The sequence below is a fragment of the Dryobates pubescens genome, chromosome 39 (assembly GCF_014839835.1).
Source record: "Dryobates pubescens isolate bDryPub1 chromosome 39, bDryPub1.pri, whole genome shotgun sequence".
Classification (NCBI taxonomy): domain Eukaryota; kingdom Metazoa; phylum Chordata; class Aves; order Piciformes; family Picidae; genus Dryobates; species Dryobates pubescens.
The window spans coordinates 470248-490755 of NC_071650.1; the positions used below are offsets into that span (position 1 = coordinate 470248).

The following is a 20508-nucleotide window of genomic DNA, read 5'->3' on the forward strand; positions in this document are numbered from 1 at the left end:
TGAGGAAGAAATTCTCGACAGTGAGGGTGGGGAGAAACTGGTCAAAGCTGCTGGAGGAAGTGCTAGATGCCCCATTATGGGAGACATTCAGGGTTAGGGTGGACAGGGCTCTGAGCAGCCTGCTCTGGTTGGAGATTTCCCTGCTTACTGCAGTGGGTTTAGACCATATGACCTCGAAATATCCCACCCAACCCAAATCATTCTATGATTTGTTGATTCTTTATCATGGAGTCACAGAATTGTTTCCGTTGGAAAGGGCCTTTCAGATCATCCAGCCCAACCATTCTCTAGCTCTGCCTAGGCTGGGGCTAAGCCATGACCCTCAGCACCACAGCTCTGCCTCTCTCAAACACCTCCAGGGATGGGCATTCAAACACCTCCCTGGGCAGCCTCTGCCAGGCTTTGAGAACCCTTTCAGGCAAGAAGTTTCTTCTGTCGTCCAACCTGAACCTCCCCTGGGGCAACTCGAGGCCACTTCCTCTCCTCCTGTCATTTCTTCCTAGGGGGCAGAGCCCAACCCCCACCTGGCTCCAGCCTCCTCTCAGGGAGTTGTGGAGAGCAAGGAGGTCTCCCCTCAGCCTCCTCTTCTCCACACTAAACAACTCCAGCTCCTCAGCTGCTGCTCCCCAGCCCTCTTCTCCAGACCCTTCCTCAGCTTCCTTGCTCTGGACCCTCTCCAGCCCCTCAATGTCCTTCTTGCAGTGAGGTCCCAGAACTGAGCCCAGCACTGCAGGTGTGGCATCCCCGGCGCTGAGCGCAGGAGGGCAAATCCCTGCCCTGCTGCTGCTGCCCCAGGCCAGGCTGCCGGCGGCCTCCTGCGTGTGCCCCCTGGGTGCGCCGCCCCCGTCTACAGCCACGCCCCTGCCGGCGCCCTCCGGCGCGCCAGGGGGCAGCACTACAACTCCCATCCTGCCCCGGGGCGGCGGGCGCGCCCCCGTGACGCCTAGCCCGGCCCCGCCCCGCCGGTGGCGTGCGCGAGCGAGCGGTTGCCGTCGAGGCAGAGGGCGGGCGGCGCGGAGGAGAGCCGAGGCGGCGGAGCAGGGGCGGCCGTCGTTGTGAGGGCGGCGCGGACCGGCATCGCTCGGGCTTCTTCTCTCTGGCTGCTTCCCCCTTCGTCTCTCGCCGCGCCGGCTCGCCGGAGCCCCTGCGGTCGGGAGGGAGCGTTACGGAGGCTCCTTCTCCCCTCGCCTAGCCGGTTGCTATCGCCCTCCCTGCGGCCCTGAGGAGGCTCCGAGGCTGCCCCTTTCCCTTCCACCTCCCGGTGTTCCCCCGCCGCCTGGGGGAGTAGCGATTTGCTGGCGTGAGGCTGCCTGCTTCCTTCCTGCCTGGGGTAAGTATCGCTTCTGTCGCGACTGAGGCCCGTCCGTGTCGCCAGTGGGGGCCTGCCCGGGGCGGGGGGAAGGGGGGGGCCGCCCGCTTCCTCGGGCTGCCGCCGTCTCTCAGCCGCCTTCCGCGCCGGCCTGCGCCCTTTGTGCTGCGCCTTGGCACGGCTGGGGTTGGTTTTTTTTTTGTTGCGGCTTTTTCTTTTAGACGTTTTCTTTTTTTTTTTCCCCTCCTGGGACTTGCGGAAGTTTGTTGCCTTTTCGTCATTATTCTTTTTTATTATTATTATTATTACTGGGTTTTATTATTTTTTTTTTCTCCTGGTCTTTTGTTTGGTTTACTTGCAACCCTCTTCCCCCGCCATCCGCCCCGGAGCCGGCCGAGTCCCCGCTGCGGGGCTGGGGATGCGCTGGGGGAGAAGCTCCGCCGTGGAGCGCGGGGGGTGCTGAGCCGCCGGCCCTCGGGAGCAGACAGAACAACGCGGTGGAGTGGGTTGGAAAAAAAAAGCAAACCAACAAAAGGAATCAATCAGTCGCTCAGCATTTGGAACCCGCGGATTATTATTGTGTTTTTTTTTTTTACCATGCTTTATTTTTTTTGGGGGGGGGGACACACAAGGGGGCGGGAGGGGAGAGGAAAGAGTCGTGAGCCCCTCCAGTCCAGGCTCCCCCCGTATAACGCAGCCCCTCGAGCAGGAGCGTTGGATGGGAGCAGCAGCAGCAGCAGCACGCAGGCGGTTGGAAACAAAACAAAGGGGTGTTTGGTTTTGCTGTCGTTAATCTGTACAATCTGGGTGGGAAAGCGTGCTGGGGTGGGGTTTTTTTTTTTGGGTCGGTTGGGGGTTTTTTGTTTTGTTTGTTTTGTTTTCCGCCGCTGCCTCTTCCAAATCTGATGTTGTTTTACTCTGGAAGAATCCAGATAGCCGGTAGGTAAGTTGTCTTTTTAAGCTTCTGGTTGGGGGGGTGGGGGGTGGGATTGCAAGGTTTCTTCCTCGTATCCCCTCTCAGCCTTGGCTCTTTTGTGAGCAGCCTGCCGTCCAGGCGCAACTTTCATCGGGTTTTTCTTTTCGCTCTCCTCTCTTTTTGTTGGGGGTTGGGTTTTTTTTTTGTTTCCATGTGGTTAAACAGTGCGATTTCAGGAAGGGCTAATAGCAGGGGGACGTTTCTGCCTGTAGCAGCCATGGAGAAGGTTTTTAAGAGATGCGGGGGGGGCAGGGGAAGGAGTGTTTTCAGCTGAATATTTTTTGCCCCTTAAGGGGGACATTTCTAAACAATCACCGTATTTTTGTACTGAAAGCTTGTTCCCTTCCCCCCCCTCTCCCGCTCCCCGTTCGTTTTTAACTACCCCCTCAAAAAACCTGCAGCTACTTTGCCTCTGCAAAAGGCAGCTTCTAGAACGCTTGCAAAGCCAGAAGCAGGCTTAGCTGTAACGCTCCTGTTTCTGGCCTCACCTTCTAAAGGCTCCCCCCCCTTTGTTTTCGCTGGGACTCCTCTGCCTTGAAAGCACACCACCGGGCCGGCAAAATCAGAAAGCATTTCGGCTAGGCAGAGCTGGCAGTTCTGCATCCGAAGGCTGATGGGCTTATTTTTCCCGTTTCTAACACGGGGAGGGGGGAGCAGGGAGAGAGGCAGAGGTAACAAAAGGTCATTTCCGGTTGCTGTTCAGCAGCTTTTCATATTTTAAACGATTTTTTTTTTTCCACTGAGGCAGCGGTCGGGTGCCCTGTTGCTTGTTGTGCCGGAAGGCGGCGGGAGGTTGGGGGGAGATGGAAGCCGCAGCTCGCCAGGCTGCCCAGGGCTTTTTGTTTGCGTGCCTTGCCGTGAGGTCCCGTGCGGCTGCGTGTTGTTAGACCCACACGTCTGGTTGGGGAGTAGTGTAGTGCCGGAGTGCAGATGTCTGCAGGAGAGGCTTCCCCCTATCCATGTCCCTGCCCTCCCTCCCACCAAGAAAAAAGCCTGGTTTGTAGAAAAAAATGAGCACTCCTCGTCGGAAAATCAGACTTTTCTAGTGCCGTGTGAGAGAAGCGTCCCGAGTTCTTTTGAAGCGGTATGAATGGCCAGGCGGGAGGTGTGGACACCTGCTGAGAGCCTTAAGCTGGAACGTCTCCTGTTTCAGATGAATTCAACTTGTGTGAGCACCTCGGTGATGTGAAGCGTTCCTAGAGCGTTTCTTGCCAAACACTGAAAGGGGCTTCTCAATGCAGCAAACGGGTGACTGTGCCCGTGTTCATCGTGGAAATTGACATTTGGAGCGGGTGTTGCAGCCGAAGCAATAGCCAGGTTGTATTTTTGGTGTCAGTGTTGGCTGCTACTAAGAAACGAGGCAGGGAGAAACAGGATCCTTTCACTTCAGGGTTCAGAGGTAGTGACTCCGTGCTGCGTAGATGCAACCTGAAGCATCACCTTTGTGAAAGCAGTGGTATGGAAAACTCCTTGACTTGTTTGGAAGGGATTCACTGCAGTTCCATTTTGATGTAAAATGTCTTCTCAGGCTGGAGCTCTGGGAAAGCAGCAAACCAAAGCTGTTTGCTAATCCAAGGAGGAAGAATGAGGGTATCTTAACGAGCTATCAGCGTCACCCTTAGGTGCCTGCTCGTAAGCAACATTGCACAGCTGATTAGGAATTCCTGCAGGGTAGCAGTAACTGGAGGTACTGGTCACTATGCATCTTGGTGCTTAGGTTGTCCAAGTTTTGGCTGTAGGTGGCATCAAGAGGAAAAGGTCCAGCTCCCTTGCTTCCCAGGCATTTGTTCCTTGCTCTCCAGCTTCATAAGCGTGCTGACAAACTGCCCTCGCTTCTCTTGACAAAGGAATGGTGCAGGAAGTAGGTTGGGTGCTGTTGTGTACTGCTGAGAGAGGTTTCACTGGAAAAAAAAAAGTAAGCCTGTTCTGATCTAGTTTCTGTTTCCTTTCAATCTGCTGGTTAACAGTTTGCACCAGTAAATGTCCTCTTCCATTCTCCTGAAACTGCTGGTGCGTCTCTCACGGTGCCCAGTCAGCCCAGGGGAAGAAGCTGAAAGAGCAACTGAGTTCTCATCCCATGAAGGGCAAATTGTATCTGTTGGGCAAAGCTGAAGTGGCTCTGTGTCACCCAAGAGTCCTTGGGCAGCTGGTGGGGTGGGCTCCCCTCTCCCTGTGCTGCTGGAGAAGCAGGGCAGTACTGTGGCGTGTTCTTTTGGGCTTTAAATGTTGTGCCGTGGAGGTGGCAATCCTGACAGTCATGAGTGGTTGTGAGTGTTTCTTGTTTACAGTGCTTGACTGGATGGATTTAAAACCCCTGCCTTCCAGCTTAAAAAAGGCACCAGTTCTTTGGCATGCTAGGAAGTACTCCTCAAACCACCAAAAAAGCAAGTTCTACTCTGGTGCTTTCTCCTGAAAGCAGTGAAGTCTGTTGACAGTAACATTGATTTGCCTAAAGAATGACAGCCTTGCATTTTGGATGTGTTCATTTCTAAGTAGCCTGCTTGGAGATCTTGCTTCATGGAGGAAAAAAAGAGTGCTAAGTGTGTGGTTTATGGGCTGTGTAGGTGAGCCCTGCACCCTGGGCTTCTTTTGCTGACCCAGGTCGTGGTGTTTGGAGCACCAAACGCTGCTAGCTGCTTCAAAAGATGTTGCTGGAATAACCCTGTGGTCATGAATGGATGTAAAAAGAGGTGACTGAGAACTGCAAGGTTCTGCCAGAAAAGTCTGCTGTCCTGTGCTGAGGGTGGGTGGGTGGTCATCAGTGCCAGTCTTGCTCCAGCAGTGTCTCCTGACTGGCATGCGAGGTGGTGATCTGGGCTGTGGGCTCAGGTGTAAACCTTTCATTTCAGCTGAGGATATCGACCCAGCTGGGAGCGTTTGGTTAGAGACTGACAGTGTCCTCAGGGGCCCTGCCACGCAGCAGCACAGTTCAGGCTGTGAGAAGGTGACAAATGTGAGGTTGCTGACCTTGCTGCTGACCACCTACCCTCAGCACAGAGACATCTCTATCTTTCACCCAGAAAACCTTTCTGGCTGCTTGTCCCTTTGGATGCAGGTGCTGTTCAATTGACTCTGTCATGTTACAATATTTTTAACATCAGTAGTGATGATTAGAAGTTGGAACTTGGGGGGAGGGGGGGGACTCACTTTAAACTGAGTCACTGTGCTAACACCTAAATTCAGCACCTGCTGCTTGCATGTGTTAAGGGATGTTTGTTTAACAGACCTTCAGCAAAGAGCTGGGAGAGATCCAGCTCAAATTCCTTGAAACTTCTGGGGGCAATCAGTAAAAACTGCTTTTTAACAGGGAAAATACCTAAGGGTTTGTTTTTTTAACTCGGAGAGCAGACATGACCAAAGAGGTTCTGCTTTTGGGCTCTCATAGTGTTTCACAGAATGGGAGGGGTTGGAAGGGACCTCTGAAGATCAAGGCCCAACCCCCTTCCTAGAGCAGGGTCACCCAGAGTCAGTCACACAGGAACACGTCCAGGTGGGTCTGGAATGCCTCCAGAGATGGAGACTCCACAGCCTCTCTGGGCAGCCTGTCCCAGTGCTCTGCCACCCTCACAGGGAAGAATTTTTGCTTTATAAAGCTTCTGCATTCCAGTCTATGTCCATTGCCCCTTGCCCTGTCCCTGGGCACCACTGAGAAGAGTTTGGCTCCAGCCTCCTGCCACTCACCCCTCAGCTATTGATCAGCATTGCTGAGCTCCCCCTCAGGCTGCTCTTCTCCAGGCTAAGCAGTCCCAGGGCTCTCAGCCTCTCCTCACAAGGTGCTGTTCAGTGCCCTCAGTGGCTCTGCTGGACTCTCTTCAGTAGCTCCTTGTCCTTGGAACTAGGGAGCCCAGAACTGGGCACAATATTCCATATGAGGCCTCAGCAGGGCAGAGCAGAGGGGGAGGAGAACCTACCTTGACCTGCTGGCCACACTCTTCTGAATGTACCCCAGGATCTGTCATTTTGCTTCTGTGGTACTATCCAGGCAAACCTATGATGGTAGTGCTGAGGACTACTCCAGTCTGCTCTCCCTGCACTTTACAGAGTTCAACCATTACATGTGGTTATATATACATATAAAACCATAGAGAATCATGGAATCCCTTCAGTTGGAGAAGACCTTTAAGGTCATCAAGTCCAACCCTTGGGGCTGGCAGACCGTGTTTAAGACAAATGATGTTTTAATGCTTATTAGTCTGAACACAGTTATCACACTGTTGTGCTTAGGTGGCTTTCACAGCCAAGTCATCTCCTCTTGACTTCTCTGGTAGGTGGATCCATCACACTGGATCTTTGTTCCCTCATACACATTATTTTTTAATCAGGTAATTACTATGCTGCTGATGGCCCACATCAATTATTTTAGCATTCACTCGGGGCTGGATGTGAAATAGCATTCCAGCAGCGTTTCCCCCCTGCTGCAGCAAGAGCTGGTGCCTCTTGGTTGAGGTCTCTGTAAACCTGAGGTGGTTGCAGGGGGCTGGAAGTGTCCCATGCAGAGGGGAGCAGCTGGGTTGGGTTGTTTTGTTCTTTCAAGAAGTGATGTGTTACTCTGTTGAGGCTTCAAGCCACACACTGAAGCTGAGGAACTCCACTTTTGGGTCCTGAGCTGAGGAACTCCATCATTCAAACAGCAGTGCATGGCTAGCTTCAATTCTTACCCATCTTCCTTGCCCTGTGTGTGTTTTTGCAGGCAGTGGTGTGGCCAGTGAGTTAGATTTGTCTGAGGCTTTCTGAACAGCAGATGAGCTCAAAGCCATTGCCCTTCATCCTATCACTGCAAGCCCTTGTAAAAAGGCCCTTCCTAGCTCTTGTGTGGTCCCCTTCAGGTACTGGAAGGCTGCTCTAAGGTCTCCCTGGAGCCTTCTCCAGGTTGAACACCCCAAACTCCCCCAGCCTATCCCCATGGGTAGATACTCCAGCTCTCTGATCATCTTCATGGCCTCCTCTGGACTGGCTCCAGCAGTTCCATGTCCTTCTTGTGTTGGGGGCTCCAGAAGTGCTCTAGTGGGGTCTCAGCAGAGCAGATGGACACAATAACTGTGTGTAGCAAGTGTCTGGTGTCTTTCAGTCTCTCAGAGCATTGTAGCCATGCTGCTATTGCTTTCTGATAATAAACTGCTTCTAGTAATGCAGAGGATTAATGCTTGCATTTTTCTGGCCCTTTTGGTACTTGCTTCAAAACCTCATGCATCAAGAGGCAGCAGTTTTAAAGATAGTGCTGGGCTTGCATGTAGAGTGAGATGGCACGAGAAGCTTCTTGCCTCACTGTGGGCAGCAGTCAGGTGCTGCATCACCTGCTTTCTCTTAGAATCACAGCAGCATTTTGTTTGGAAAAGCCCTTTCAGATCATCCTCTAATTCTACCAAGGCTGGGACTAACCCATGGCCCTCAGCACCACTTCTCTGCCTCTTCAAAACACCACTAGGGATGGGCAAACACCTCCCTGGGCAACCTGTGCCAGGATTTGGGAAGCCTTGCAGGGAAGAAGTTTCTTCTGATGTCCAACTGAAACCTGCTCTGGTGAAACTTGAGGCCATTTCCTCTCTGGCCACTTGTTCCTGGGGAGAAGAGACCAACCCCCACCTGGCTCCAGCCTTCTTTCAGGGAGCTGTAGAGAGCAATGAGGTCGCCTCCTCAGCCTCCTTTTCTCTAGACTAAACACCCCCAGGTCCCTTAGGTGCTCCTCCCCAGCCCTGTTCTCCAGACCCTTCCCCAGCTTCCTTGCCCTTTGTTGCCCTCTTGCAGGGCTAGGGCTGTGATCCTTCAGTGCCATCACCTCCTACTGTCCTTAAAGACAGGAGGGGTGTGCTCCCTCCCCATTCCTTTGGAGCTCTGTGAGAGCCCTCCCAGACAGAACAGCAGAAAGTCTGATAAAGCTAAGGCTACACTCCCCTCTCCTGGCCTGGCAGCAGCTCAGTGTGTCAGGGGTGGCAGGGAGAGAAACCAAAGTGCTGGGATGATCTCTCCAGAGCCCCAGATGGCTTGTCTTTTCCCCCACTGTGCTTGTTTTGATGAAGGTAAGGAATTCACAGGTGTTGATGATTAATTTGCTAGTGTTTGGAGGCTGCTACAGAAATGCAGATCAGTGTTCAGTTCCTAATCAAATCTTGCTCTGCTTTGGGGCATCTCAAGTAATGAGGAATGTGAAGGTGCTTGAAGAAACTGCTGGTGCCAGTGTGAGCTCCCTGAGTTCATGCTTCCCAGTTCTGCCTCCCCTGCGTCAGTGTGACCAAGGACCAGGTGCAGGGCTTATCTAAGAACCCAAACTGATGCTAAAGGAGGAGAGCACCCCATGCTTTGGAGCCTGGGGAGGTTACCAGGGCTGGTAACCTTTGGCAGCAGTGCAAGGCACCCCAGAGTGACCGGCCCTGAGCCCGCTGGTCAGCCTCTGCTCGGCTCAGCGCTGCACAAAGCACACCAAGTGGATTTCATGCAGTGTTCCCTCAGAAAGATCACCTTGGTTGGACTTAGGTGTTTGGTTTTTTTTTTCAGATGCATGAAGCTGAAGTGGTCTGAGGCACTCTGCTTGTGCTTTAAAGATGAAGTGCTGCATTTCCAGCTCTTGGCAGTTATTGTCCACCAGTACTTCGTGTTCCGTTGGGCTCGTGCCAGGTTTAATGTACTGCATGTACTGAGAGCATCAAACCCAGGCTTGCTTTAATTTTAGATTTTACAGCCACTATTGATTTTTCTTAGAGCTGGTCTAGCCAATCTGCTTGTGTTTTAATTACTTTTCCCTACAGGAATTTGGCAAAGGATCTTGCCAGCCTTTGTGTCTAGGGGCTGTTTGTGTGAGTGAGAGCGGCGGCGATCAGGCGTCTCTGCTGTGGCCAAACTCTCCATTTATAGAAGCTACAGCAGTGCACTGCTTTATTGGTGAACTTGTCTTTAATGCTGGCTGTCTTGGTGCAAGTGGGGGTGGTGTCAGGAGCAGAGTCCATCGACAGTCTTTCAAAAGCATTGACTGTTGTGAGTCCCTGGGACAAGAGAGGACGACTGCAAGCAGCTACGTGTACCGGGAAAGGTGAACCTTGTGCTTTTGCAGCTTGCATGCTTGGGCTCTGGAGAGACGAAAGTCACAAGAGGTAGGGCAGAGAAACAGCACAAGTAGGAGGTAGAGACAAAGAGAGGAAGGAAATAAGGGGTGGAAAGAACAGGGCATGGAGGAAAGCAGCCAAGCAGGCTGGGCCACGGCATTCTGAATGCTGCAGTCAGAAGGGCTGCTGATCCCTGCCTGCCGGCCAGCTGTGCAGCCCCTGCCTGCCAGGCTGATCCCTGCCTGCCAGGCTGATCCCTGCCTGCCAGGCTGATCCCTGCCTGCCATACAGCTGTGCGGCCTCTGCCTGCCAGGCTGATCCCTGCCTGCCAGCCAGCTGTGCAGCCCCTGCCTGCCAGGCTGATCCCTGCCTGCCAGGCTGATCCCCGCCTGCCATACAGCTGTGCGGCCCCTGCCTGCCCGGCTGATCCCTGCCTGCCCGGCTGATCCCTGCCTGCCCGGCTGATCCCCGCCTGCCATACAGCTGTGCGGCCCCTGCCTGCCAGGCTGATCCCTGCCTGCCATACAGCTGTGCAGCCCCTGCCTGCCAGGCTGATCCCTGCCTGCGGGACAGCTGTGCGGCCCCTGCCTGCCAGGCTGATCCCTGCCTTCGGGACAGCTGTGTGGCCCCCGCCTGCCAGACTGATCCCTGCCTGCCATACAGCTGTGCGGTCCCTGCCCGCCCGGCTGATCCCTGCCTGCCAGCTGTGTCTCCTGCCCTGATATTTTGTCTGTTCATGTTTTTTCAGCCCCCAGGGCCAAGTAGCTGTGCATAAGCATGGCTCCTGGCCAGGTGGCTCGTAGCCCTCGGAGTGGAGCAGGATTCCCTTCCATTGTACCGGTGTAGAGGAGCACAGCACTCGCTGGAGCCTGTTGGGTTTTCTCTTCTGCCTTTTTGACTCCTCCTGTATCAAATGATGATCTGTTCTGCTTTCTGCTCCTCAGCTTTGCCTTCTGCTAGTGATGCCAAAGCTGTTCAGGTCTTCAAAGACTTGCATGAGGAGTTCAACACTGCCTCTGAAGAGTCATTACTGTAATTGAGGTGTGTGGGAATTCCTGGTTAGACTTTGTTGTGGGCTCAACCGTGGCACCCAGAAGATAGAGTGTGGATTCAAGTCTTTAACTTCAGTTGTCCAGTCCTCAGCTGTAGTTCATAGCTCGGACTTTACTCTCTCTTAAGGATGGTGATTCGTCCTTGGAAGCATTACTTAAACTTTGACAATCTTTAGATACCATCCCACAGTCCTCAGGGACCTTATTTCTGTCATTCACCCATCTTGGAATCTCTGTTGGGGCTTCTTCAAGCTTTTGCCTTTTACCTTTACCAAGCAGTGCTAGAATATACTTTTGCAATGTGTAACCAGTAGGATACTTAGGGAGAATTATTGGGAGAAGTTGTTTTGCAAGTGGCCCCTAAGATCTGTGGGTGTGAGTGTCCATCTCTTCTCCCTAGGAACAAGTGATAGGAGGAGAGGAAATGGCCTCAAGTTGCCCAAGGGCAGGTTTAGGTTGGAGGCGAGAAGAAAATTCTTCCCTGAAAGGGTTCTCAGAGCCCTGGAACAGGTTGCCCAGGGAGGTGGTTGAATGCCCATCCCTGGAGATCATGGAATTTCATAGAATCATTAAGGTTGATCTCAAAGATCATCGAGTCCAACCTGTCACCCCACACCTCATGACTACTAGAGGCAGAGATGTGGTGCTGAGGGCCCTGGGTCAGCCCCAGCCTTGGTAGGCTTAGAGAATGGTTGGACTCAGTGACCTTGGAAGTGTTTTCCAGCCCAAGGGACTCTGTTAATGTTGCCATATCCCAGGTTTTACTGTAACTACTGGTCATGGGAGGGACCTGCATTAGTGTAGCAGACAAACTGTGCCTCGTTTTGGCCTCCAAAAAGCCTTCTGGTAAATTTTACCTTGTGGTCGGGGCTCACAAGGAGAACGAGTGCTACAATCATGCTTGTCTTCCCCTCCACTCTCAAGCTGTCACAAGTTTTAGACCCCTGGAGACAGCAAAACTGCAGCAGAAAACTTGTCCTAAGGGGAAGTGGACAGGGTATGGCTAAACCTGATGAAAACAGAATCAAAGGCTGTTGCAAGTGTCCCCTTGTGTAACTGAGTTTGGACGGTTTTGGTTGGGTGCTGCTCCTCTGTTGTCAGACTTTTCTCCTGTAAGTTTAGTATTAACTCAGTCTGCATGCTAATAAGATTATTGCTGTCCTAAGCTGTCTTTTTGCTGATGAATGCAGCTTTTGTTACCTAAAGGAACGGAGTGAGTTGAATAGAAGAGCAAGTAGAACAAAATCCACGCCGAGGTTAAGAATGGGAGCGTGTCCCCTTGTTTCTCAGTGCTAAACACGGCCTCTAAGGACAGCTCAGGAGCAAGCTGTGTTCTGTCAGCTCCCTGTTAGCTCCCCTGTGCATTGAAAGAGATGTAGGCTTGCTCTTTTTCATAGAATCACAGAACTCTTGAGGTTGGAGGGGAACCTTTGAGATCATCAAGGCCAAGGGCTCACCCAGAGCTCACAATCCCACTGCTGAACCGTGTCCCACAGCACCACATCCAGGCAGCTTTTAAATGCCTGCCAGAGATGGTGGAGGGCTGCTGTCCCCTCGGCCTCCTCTTCTGGAGACTGAGTGACTCCAGCTTCCTCAGTCCTATTTAAGTCTTCTGTCAGTGGCAACAGCTAAGTTCAGGCATTCCTGCAGGTGGTGAGAACAGGTAATAAGTATCAGTTCTGTGATGCTGAGTGCTTCTGTCTGCATGCAAAGCTCAGGCCTCTGCAAGAGTGGCCAGGTTTTGTCAGTGAGGAGAAGTTATTTTGGAAGGGAACTCTGGAGTTAGGATCTAGTTCCTCCTGCTCAGCGTAGTGTGAAAGCCATCTCTTTCATCCCTTGGTTTTGCATGGTCTCAAACAGCACACAGCCAGGGTGTCTGCTGGTGGTACTCACCTGATGCTTACCTGCACCTCTGTCTTGTGTCACTGCAAACCTTAGGCTTACTCAGTGTCATTCCAGAACATGTTCTGAGATGTCACTGAAACCAAGTGACTGCCAAGTGAATTCCTTCAGTAACTGAACAACTGAGTCTCTGACTTGCCTTGCACTAAGACTGGACACAAGTGTGTGCCATGTGCAAAGGCACAAGGAGGATCCAAGGGCTTGAGCACCTCTGCTGTGAGGGCAGACTGAGGGAGCTGAGGTTATTTAGCCTAGAGAAGACTCTGGGGAGGACCTTCCAATACCTGAAAGGACCCTACAGGAAGGCTGCAGAGGGACTTTTGCTGAGGGTGTCTAGAGACAGGCCAAGGGGGAATGGTTTGAAGCTGAGGCAGAGCAGGGTTAGCCTGGAGCTGAGGGAGAAGTTCCTCAGTAGGAGGGTGGTGAGACTCTGGAACAGGTTGCCCAGGGAGGTTGTGGGTGCTTCCTCCCAGGGGGTGTTGAAAGCCAAGCTGGATGAGTCCTTGAGCAGCCAAGTCTTAATTGAGAGGTGTCCCTGCCAATAGGAGGGAGGTTGGAGTAGATGGTATCTGAGGTCCCTTCCAACCTGAGCCATGCTAGGACTCATGCTTTTCTTGAAACAGATTCCCTCCAGTAGACACTGCTCCAGTATTGCTAAACCTCTTTGAAACTTCCTCCCAGTGACTGTGAGAGCAGGAGGAGAGGGGAGGCAGACTCTTCACTGCTGCTGCTCCCAGCTGGCAGTTCTCAACTGCTGCTGCTCACTGCTAGTGTGGATGGGGCTTAACCACACGGTCTCACTCTGACTTTCTCTCACAGCATTGAAAACTGTCCTGCCTGCACTAGCAGCTCACAGCCACCACCATCACCAGGTCATTTCCCCTCTCTGCACCTGTGGCTTTTCATTATGTGTCGTAAGTCCAAGTGGAAGCGCGGGTACAATCTGGAGGTTCTGGGACACGGTGAGTTTACATCTACCCCTGCTTTTAGAGTGCAGGCTTTTTCCCCATGCACCTGCAACTTCTCTTCACATGTCTAATCTAACAGAAGAAAATTCATGAATCACTTCTCATATTCCTTGAAATGGACCTTTTCTGTCTCTGAGCTTGAGATGAGTTGCTAGAAACACAAGTGATGGAATGGCAGCGGGGTGGAACTCTGGGGTCACCCAGAGTCAATCACACAGGAACACATCCAGGGGGGTTTGGAATGCCTCCAGCAATGGAGACTCCAGCACCTCTCCAGGCAGCCTGTCCCAGTGCAGAACCATGCAATCAGTGCTGTCCTGCTGCTTGGCATAATTGATCCTTGGCTGCTCAACAGATGAGCTGCAAACCTCAGTTTTATTTGTGCAAAACATGGTGAAGGCTTGTGGTAATAACCAGAGAGAGAGGACTCAGGCTGTTGCTACATTACTGCACCAGGAAGTAATCTCTCTTCTCTGAGCAGTTCCTTAGCTGCTCCAGCCATAAGACAATGACATTTCAAGTGTTTATCAATGACTTTATTTAGATTGTTCTTGGATATCAGAAGAAACTTCTGCCCTGAAGAGATTCTCAGAGCCAGGAACAGGTTGCCCAGGGAGGTAGTTGAATGCCCATCCCTGGAGGTGTTTGAAAGAGGCAGAGATGTGCTGAGGGCCATGGCTTAGCCCCAGCCTTGGCAGAGTTAGAGGGTGGTTGGGCTGGGTGATCTGGAAGGGCTTTGCCAACTGAAATGACTTACTCTGTGAACACATGTGAAGGAGGCAGTGCCTGCTCCATGAGCAGCTGTTAGTGGTCTGGAGAAATGCTCATAAACAGTCCAGAGAGGGCTCATCTACCCCTGACAGCTCCCAAAGATGACTTCAGAGGAGGCAGATTTCTTGCAATGAATTAAGTCTGCATTGAATGACCAACTGCAGAAGGGAAAGTGGAACAGCTCCTCTGTGCTGGGTCATTGCTGTAGCAGAAAACAGCCCTTCAGATGGTGGTGATGCACTGGAAGGTACCCAAGCAGAGTGCACAACACAGGTAAAAGGCTGTGGAAGCTTCTTTCTACTTCTCTCTCTCTCAATATTCAGAAAGGAAGAATCCTGTGTCCTGCTGACCAGTCCCTTGGGTTAATAAATCAGTGCCTGCTGTAAATCACTTGGAGCTGATTTTCCAACTGCCTTAAGTCCTCCTGAGGCACCTGGGAGTGTTTAACCTGACTGCTGCTGCTTCCCTACTGGAAGGCTGCAGAGGGACTTATCCTGAGGGTGTCTAGAGACAGGCCAAGGGGGAATGGTTTGAAGCTGAGGCAGAGCAGGGTTAGCCTGGAGCTGAGGGAGAAGTTCTGCAGTACGAGGGTGGTGAGACACTGGAACAGGCTGCCTAGGGAGGCTGTTGGTGGCTCCTCCTTGGAGGTGTTGAAGGCCAAGCTGGATGAGGCCTTGAGCAGCTGAGTCTAGCTGAGAGGTGTCCCTGCCCATGGCAGGAGGTTGGAGTAGAGGAGCTCAGAGATCCCTTCCAATCTGAGGCATTCTGTGGATTCCAGTTAAAACACAGTCAAAGTGGTGTGTGTGCAGAGTGCAGTGATGGTGTGGTGAGGAGTTCAGGATAAAGCAAAGGGGAGCTGTTGGATGAAGTTGGCTTTTGTGTCTCACAACCTCTCCAGGGGAACAGGTCCTGGCTTTATTGTGAGGTAACCCTCTGTGTGATGTGGGACTGGAGTCCCACTGGAGCTTTGCCCCTCTTCAGCTCCCTTTCTTAACCTAGCATTGGAGTGTGTGGGGCCAGCTGGTGTATAGCTGAACTACTGTTAACTGCCTGCTTTTTCTGTCCTTTTTTCTGCTAGTCTATGTGAAATAGTTCTCATCACTGAAAGTGAGGCAAAGCTGTGTTAATCATTCCAGTGACTGTCTTAACTTTCTCTGAAGTCTGTGGTCAGATGAATTAGCTTTGTGGGAATGAGAGCTTACAGGTAATGCAGGCTCAGCTGGTTCTGCTGGGAGGCACCTGAAAAGTTTTGCAAGCAGGATAGCTGTATATTGAAGCTGAGCCTCTCTTTATTTAAGGGAAAGTGTAATACCTGGAGCTCAGTCAGGCTGAGTTCTGCTGTTCAGAGAATGCAGAGCTACAGCTGAAATGTTCTTTGAAGAAGCACTGGTGCATGGCCTAGGTACAGTGTGTGGCTTGCAGGGTTCTCAAGATCCAGAAATCCTCCTGGAAAGCTTCAAAACCAAACAAAAAGCAAACCCACCACAAACCCCCAACCAAATAACCACCCTAAAAAAAAAAAACCCAAACAAACCAAACCCCCAAAACAACAGACCCCAAACTTACTCACTGCAGTTTCCAGGTACCTGGGAAATCTGAGTTTACTGTCGTGGACAGAAGCCTGGTGCAACATACACCTAGCAGGGGGCTCCCATCAGGTTGAGCCTTTGGGATGTGGCTGTTTGTTTTCACACTTGTGCCTCAGCTGTTGTCAGTCTGGGGTTTTCAGGCATCCAGCATTGTCTGGTGCTTCAGGCTGTTCTGGTAGAAGCCCATCCAAGGACCATCTTAAGAGCAGCTTCGTTCCCAACTGTCTTGCTTGGGCAAGGATCGCTGTGAAGAGAGTTGTGTGGTGGACAGTTCACGGGACACATTTCTCTGTTGTGAAGCACAAGCTGTGCTGTGGCTCTCTTTTCAAGGGTTTAATCAGCCCAAACAGGCTTTGGTGTGGCTGCTACAGGCTCTCTGCAGTCATTTTTGCCAGTTGTTTTACTTTAAGCAAATGCTGAGTCAAGGCTGTGGAGGAGCTACACACAGGTCTGCAAGGCCACTTGTCATCTGCAGTTCTGCAGCCTTCTCTCCTGTTGCCTGAGGCAATGCAACTTACAGCTCCCAGCCTCTTGCAGTAATAGCTCAGGATCTGGAAAACCAGCTCCTGCTTTCAAAGCAGGAAGGTTGGACTAATCACCTCCTGTGATTCTGCGAAGCCTCTGAAGAGGAAAGGAGTTGACTCAGTCTCTTGGAAGCACATAAGCACCACGCAGTTGGTAGTCCCTCTGTCTTAGGGGTATTTGTTCATTCCTGCCTGAGATGCTTTCAGGCCATGGTAAGGTGAAAGTGTGCAATAGTGAATTGATTCTCAGTCCCTGGATCAGACATCTTGCTTGCACTTTTCTTGATGGGATCTCTTCCCTAGGAGACTGAAGAGACTGAGCTGGTGCAAAGCTAACGGCCACGTGTGCCTACAGAAGCAGAGGCCATCTGAAGGCCGAGGGCCAAGTTCAGTCTCCACAACCAGGCCTGTGCTGATGCTGGGTTTGAGTTGAAGGGCTTCCCTGGTGTATCTGAGGAGCAGGCAGGCAGAGATCCAAGGATAAAGTGGGGCTGGGTAAGAAATGCTGGTCATGTTTATCTGTTGGCAAAGCATGACTTGTGTGGTGGGATGTGCCTCTGTAACTAGGCTACTGCAGCTTTGGTGACAAATTGCTCCACGGTTGCCTGAGGATCACTGTGCTTGGGGAGTGACAGACATTTTAAGGTTGGCAAATCCCTTTGAAGGAGATTTTGCTGGCCTGCAAATCTAATTAGCCTCTCCTCCTCCTTCCAGAAGTGGTCAGCGTAGAGGAGTTCATGAAGAGCCATCTACCCTTCATGTTGCAGAAAGCTGAGAGGCAGAGAAGTGTTCTCCTTAGCTGTAACAATGGACCTTTGTTTCAGCCCTGACAAGAACTTGCTTACTTCTTGCCACGAGGCACCATACAGCAGGGCAGTGGATTAGGTCATTTCCTTCCCTCCTCCTCTTCCTGCAGATTATTTGATTAACATTTCTATTGTGTGCTCTAGTTAGCATGTTCTTGGCTCCAGGGTGCACCCCACCCCCCTTAATCTCCTTAAAACACTGCAGTGGGACTTTGCTAATTGCAGAACACGGGAACTCCTTGCACAGAGGTTATTTGTGGCGTAGCATAGTGAAAGATTGATGGGACTGGCACCTCAGGCATCTTCCCTCCTTTCTTCTTCCCCTCTGCACCTGGGCTTAGGCTTCAGGGAACCCCCAGCAGTGGTACTGCTTTGCCATGCATGGAATGGGTCTGGTGTGAGTATTGTTTGGCTTTGATCAGAGTTCAGCCACTGACTTCATGGGAAGTGGGGTTAGGGTGGTGTTTAGTGCATGTCCAGCTTTCAGTATTGAGTGTAGGAATGTACTTCCCCTTGGGACCAGCACAGATCCCAGTCTCCCACGTTTTTGCTTTCTTCTCTCTGTGCTTCCTTCAGTCTCCTACCCCCCTGGCCCTTGAGGGGCTTTGAGACTGCTGTTTTGTTAGATGAAATTAATAAGAGGCATGTTTAAAATGCCCACCCTGAAATGCAGGAGTAGCACGCTGATGGGGTTAAGTCTAGGATGTCTGCACACTAGAGAACATAGCAGTGCCCTTTGCCTGTGTCTGCCAGGCTGTCTTTTGAACCAGTAGAGCCAGGAATGCATTCATTCCTCTGCAGTGGTGCCTTGGAATGTCACCTGGAATCCCCTCCTTACAGCCAGCTGTGCAGCACTTGCTTGTGACCCAGAAGAGCACAACAACAGGGCCCTTGGTTTCTGTAGCAGCTCCAGGAGAAGAGCCTCCCTTGGGTTTCATCCTCCAGGCTCAGGGCAGAGTGGCTGGGAGCTGCCCAGCAGAGAAAGCCCTGGGGGTGGCTAGTTGACAGCTGGCTGAAGATGAGCCAGGGGCTGCCCAGGTGGGCAAGGAGGCCACCGGCAGCCTGGCCTGGATCAGCAGTGGTGTGGGCAGCAGGAGTAGGACAGGGTTTGTCCTCCTGCACTCAGGACTTGAGAGGCCACACCTTGAGTGCTGGGTGCAGTTTTGGGGCCCTCACTCCAAGAAGGACATTGAGGGACTGGAGCAGGTCCTGAGAAGAGCAAGGAAGCTGGGGAAGAGTCTGGAGAAACAGGGCTGGTGAGGAGCAGCTGAGGGGAGACCTTCTAGCTCTGCAACTGAGAGGAGGTTGGAGCCAGGTGGAGGTTGGTCTCTTCTCCCTAGGAAGAAGTGATAGGAGGAGAGGAAATGGCCTCAGGTTGCCCCAGGGGAGGTTTAGGTTGGATGTTAGCAGAAACTTCTTGGCTGAAAGGTTACTGAAAGCCTGGAACAGGAGGTGGCTGAATGCCCATCCGTGGAGGTGTTTGAAAGAGACAGAGACGTGGTGCTGAGGGATGTGCTTCAGCTCCAGTCTTGGTAGAGGTAGAGAATGGCTGGGCTGGATGTTCCAACCCAAACAATTCTAATTCCCAGTGGTAAAGCTAGGTTCCTGTGCCAGTGGACAGGAGGGTTTAATGTCAGGATGTAGGGTGATGACTCTGTGGCTTTACTGGTGAGGCTGCTTCAGAAGGTTCCTATCTCCTCGCTTGCATCGGTGTGGTGGCTTTGCAGAACAACCCCCAGTGGCTAGAAGAGTCATCTGCCAGCTTATTCATCTGATAGCTGAGGTAATGACTGGACACTGTGGGTCAGTATCCAACAGCATGGCTCTTTCTGTGGTGGCCAGAAGAGCAGGAGCCAGGGAGCACATCAGTGTTTCTCCAAGCACATTGCAGTGTTCAGTGGCTCCAGCACTTCGGTGGAGCAAAATTACATCTTTGTGCTCAGTGGGAATCAAAGCAGTGTCTTGGAGCCTGTGCTTAGTTTCATTATCCACACCATCCCATGGAAGGGTGTTCTGCAGTTGGTTGCTTCAGTTAGATGACATGGAGTGGTCTGGAGAACAGGGCTGGTGAGGAGATGCTGAGGGACCTGGGGTTGTTTAGTGTGGAGCAGAGAAGGCTGAGGGGAGACCTCATTGCTCTCTACAGCTCCCTGAAAGGGGGCTGCAGCCAGGTGGGGGTGGGTCTCTTCTCCCTAGGAACAAGTGACAGGGGGAGAGGAAATGGCCTGACATCTTGCTAGGGGAGGTTTAGGTTGGAGATGAGGAAAAATGTCTTTGCTGCAAGAGTGGTCAGGGATTGGCACAGGCTGCCCAGGGAGGTGGCGGAGTCCCCGTCCTGGAGAAACGTGTGGCCATGGCACCTGGGGGCATGGTCTAATGTCTGTGATGGTGTTGGGCTGATGGTTGGACTCAGTGATCTGAGAGGGCTTTTCCAGCCCAGACAATCCTCTGATACTGTGGCATGTTAGGGAAACTACTGCATAAAATTGTCCTTGCAAAACTGAGGTGGCAAGCCAAGGAAAGAGGAGGAGAAGTAGGAGGGGTAGTCACCTGTCAAACTTGAAGGTGTCAAATGTCAGTCTGAACATAGATGGCTTGAGCCAGGGTAACCAAGCACACCTTAGCACACTCCAGTTGTGATGCAACACCTGATGTCAAGGTGAAGCTGCCACCCCAGCAACCTGGGAACCTCTGCGTGGTCCCTTCTGAGAGGCAGTGGCCTGGAAGCTGTGGGAACTCGATCGTCATTTGATGGCTCAGACACCAGAATTATCCCACCCACTGGCTTGCTACAGCAAGTTCAGTGCTAGCAGGATAGAGAACTGAGCTGGGAGCCTGGTGTGGTGCAGGGAGCTCTGCCTTGCTGGGAGTGTACCCTGAAGGGCTGAGCTGCCACAGCACTGCTGGCCTCGCGGGTCCCGTCCGCACCGCTGGCACCTGCAGGTGTGTCATGAGCCCGATCCCATCTGGGTGGTGAGCGAGCGGTGCCTGGAGAGCTGCTGCTGCTTTTGTGCCCATTGTATTAAGAGCTCACTTTGTATGTGGGAGGTGAGGAAGGCTGCCTGGGTAATAAATGATGGTTTACTAAAAAAGCCAGAAGCAGGCAGGTATAGCATGCACGGGTACACTTATGTAAGAGCAGTGGAGAAGGAAATAGCTCAGCATTCCTCCACCAGCCTCAGAGAGCTGCCAGGGAATTGGGCTGCAGGGCTGTTCTCAACACACCCTTTGCTTCCTTTTTCCCTTTTTGGGGCCAGAGATGGATGGATTCACGGAGCAGCAGGCAGGATGCAGGCTGTGTGTGCAGCCAATGGTCGGTGGAGCGGTGGTGTTTACCTCGTTTACGCAAGGCAGAGCCAGCCCCTCTTGAGTCAGCAGGCGCTGCCTACCGCTTCAGTCACAGCACAGAGCAGAGGCACTCAGGCTGGCAGTTGCTGGGGCTTTAAAGGAGTTGGTGGGTTTCAGCTGGTTTTAAATGAGATCCAGGGAGTGGGTTTTTCTTGTTTCTTTTCCGCTGTAGAGACATCAAAAGGACAGAAGGATCCTGGTAAGTGCTCTGCATACCATCTCTCTT

General features: G+C 52.2%; 1 protein-coding gene across 4 annotated transcripts in view; it reads left to right on the forward strand.

Moving 5' to 3' along the window:
- The first annotated feature begins 1098 nt into the window (after window positions 1–1098).
- PELI1 (pellino E3 ubiquitin protein ligase 1) overlaps window positions 1099–20508 on the forward strand; it is a 42974-nt gene continuing 23564 nt past the window's right edge. Inside the window, exon 1 of one of the 4 annotated variants that reach the window (XM_054177282.1) lies at window positions 1099–1330. Coding sequence is in view for 2 of the 4 variants with exons in the window: in XM_054177280.1 (XP_054033255.1) it covers window positions 13184–13238 (55 nt within the window). In the remaining 2 variants the exon portion in view is untranslated. Of the gene's footprint in view, window positions 1331–13118; window positions 13239–20343; window positions 20482–20508 lie in introns of those variants that run through there. The other 3 variants (XM_054177280.1, XM_009901610.2, XM_054177283.1) reach the window with 3 other exon arrangements.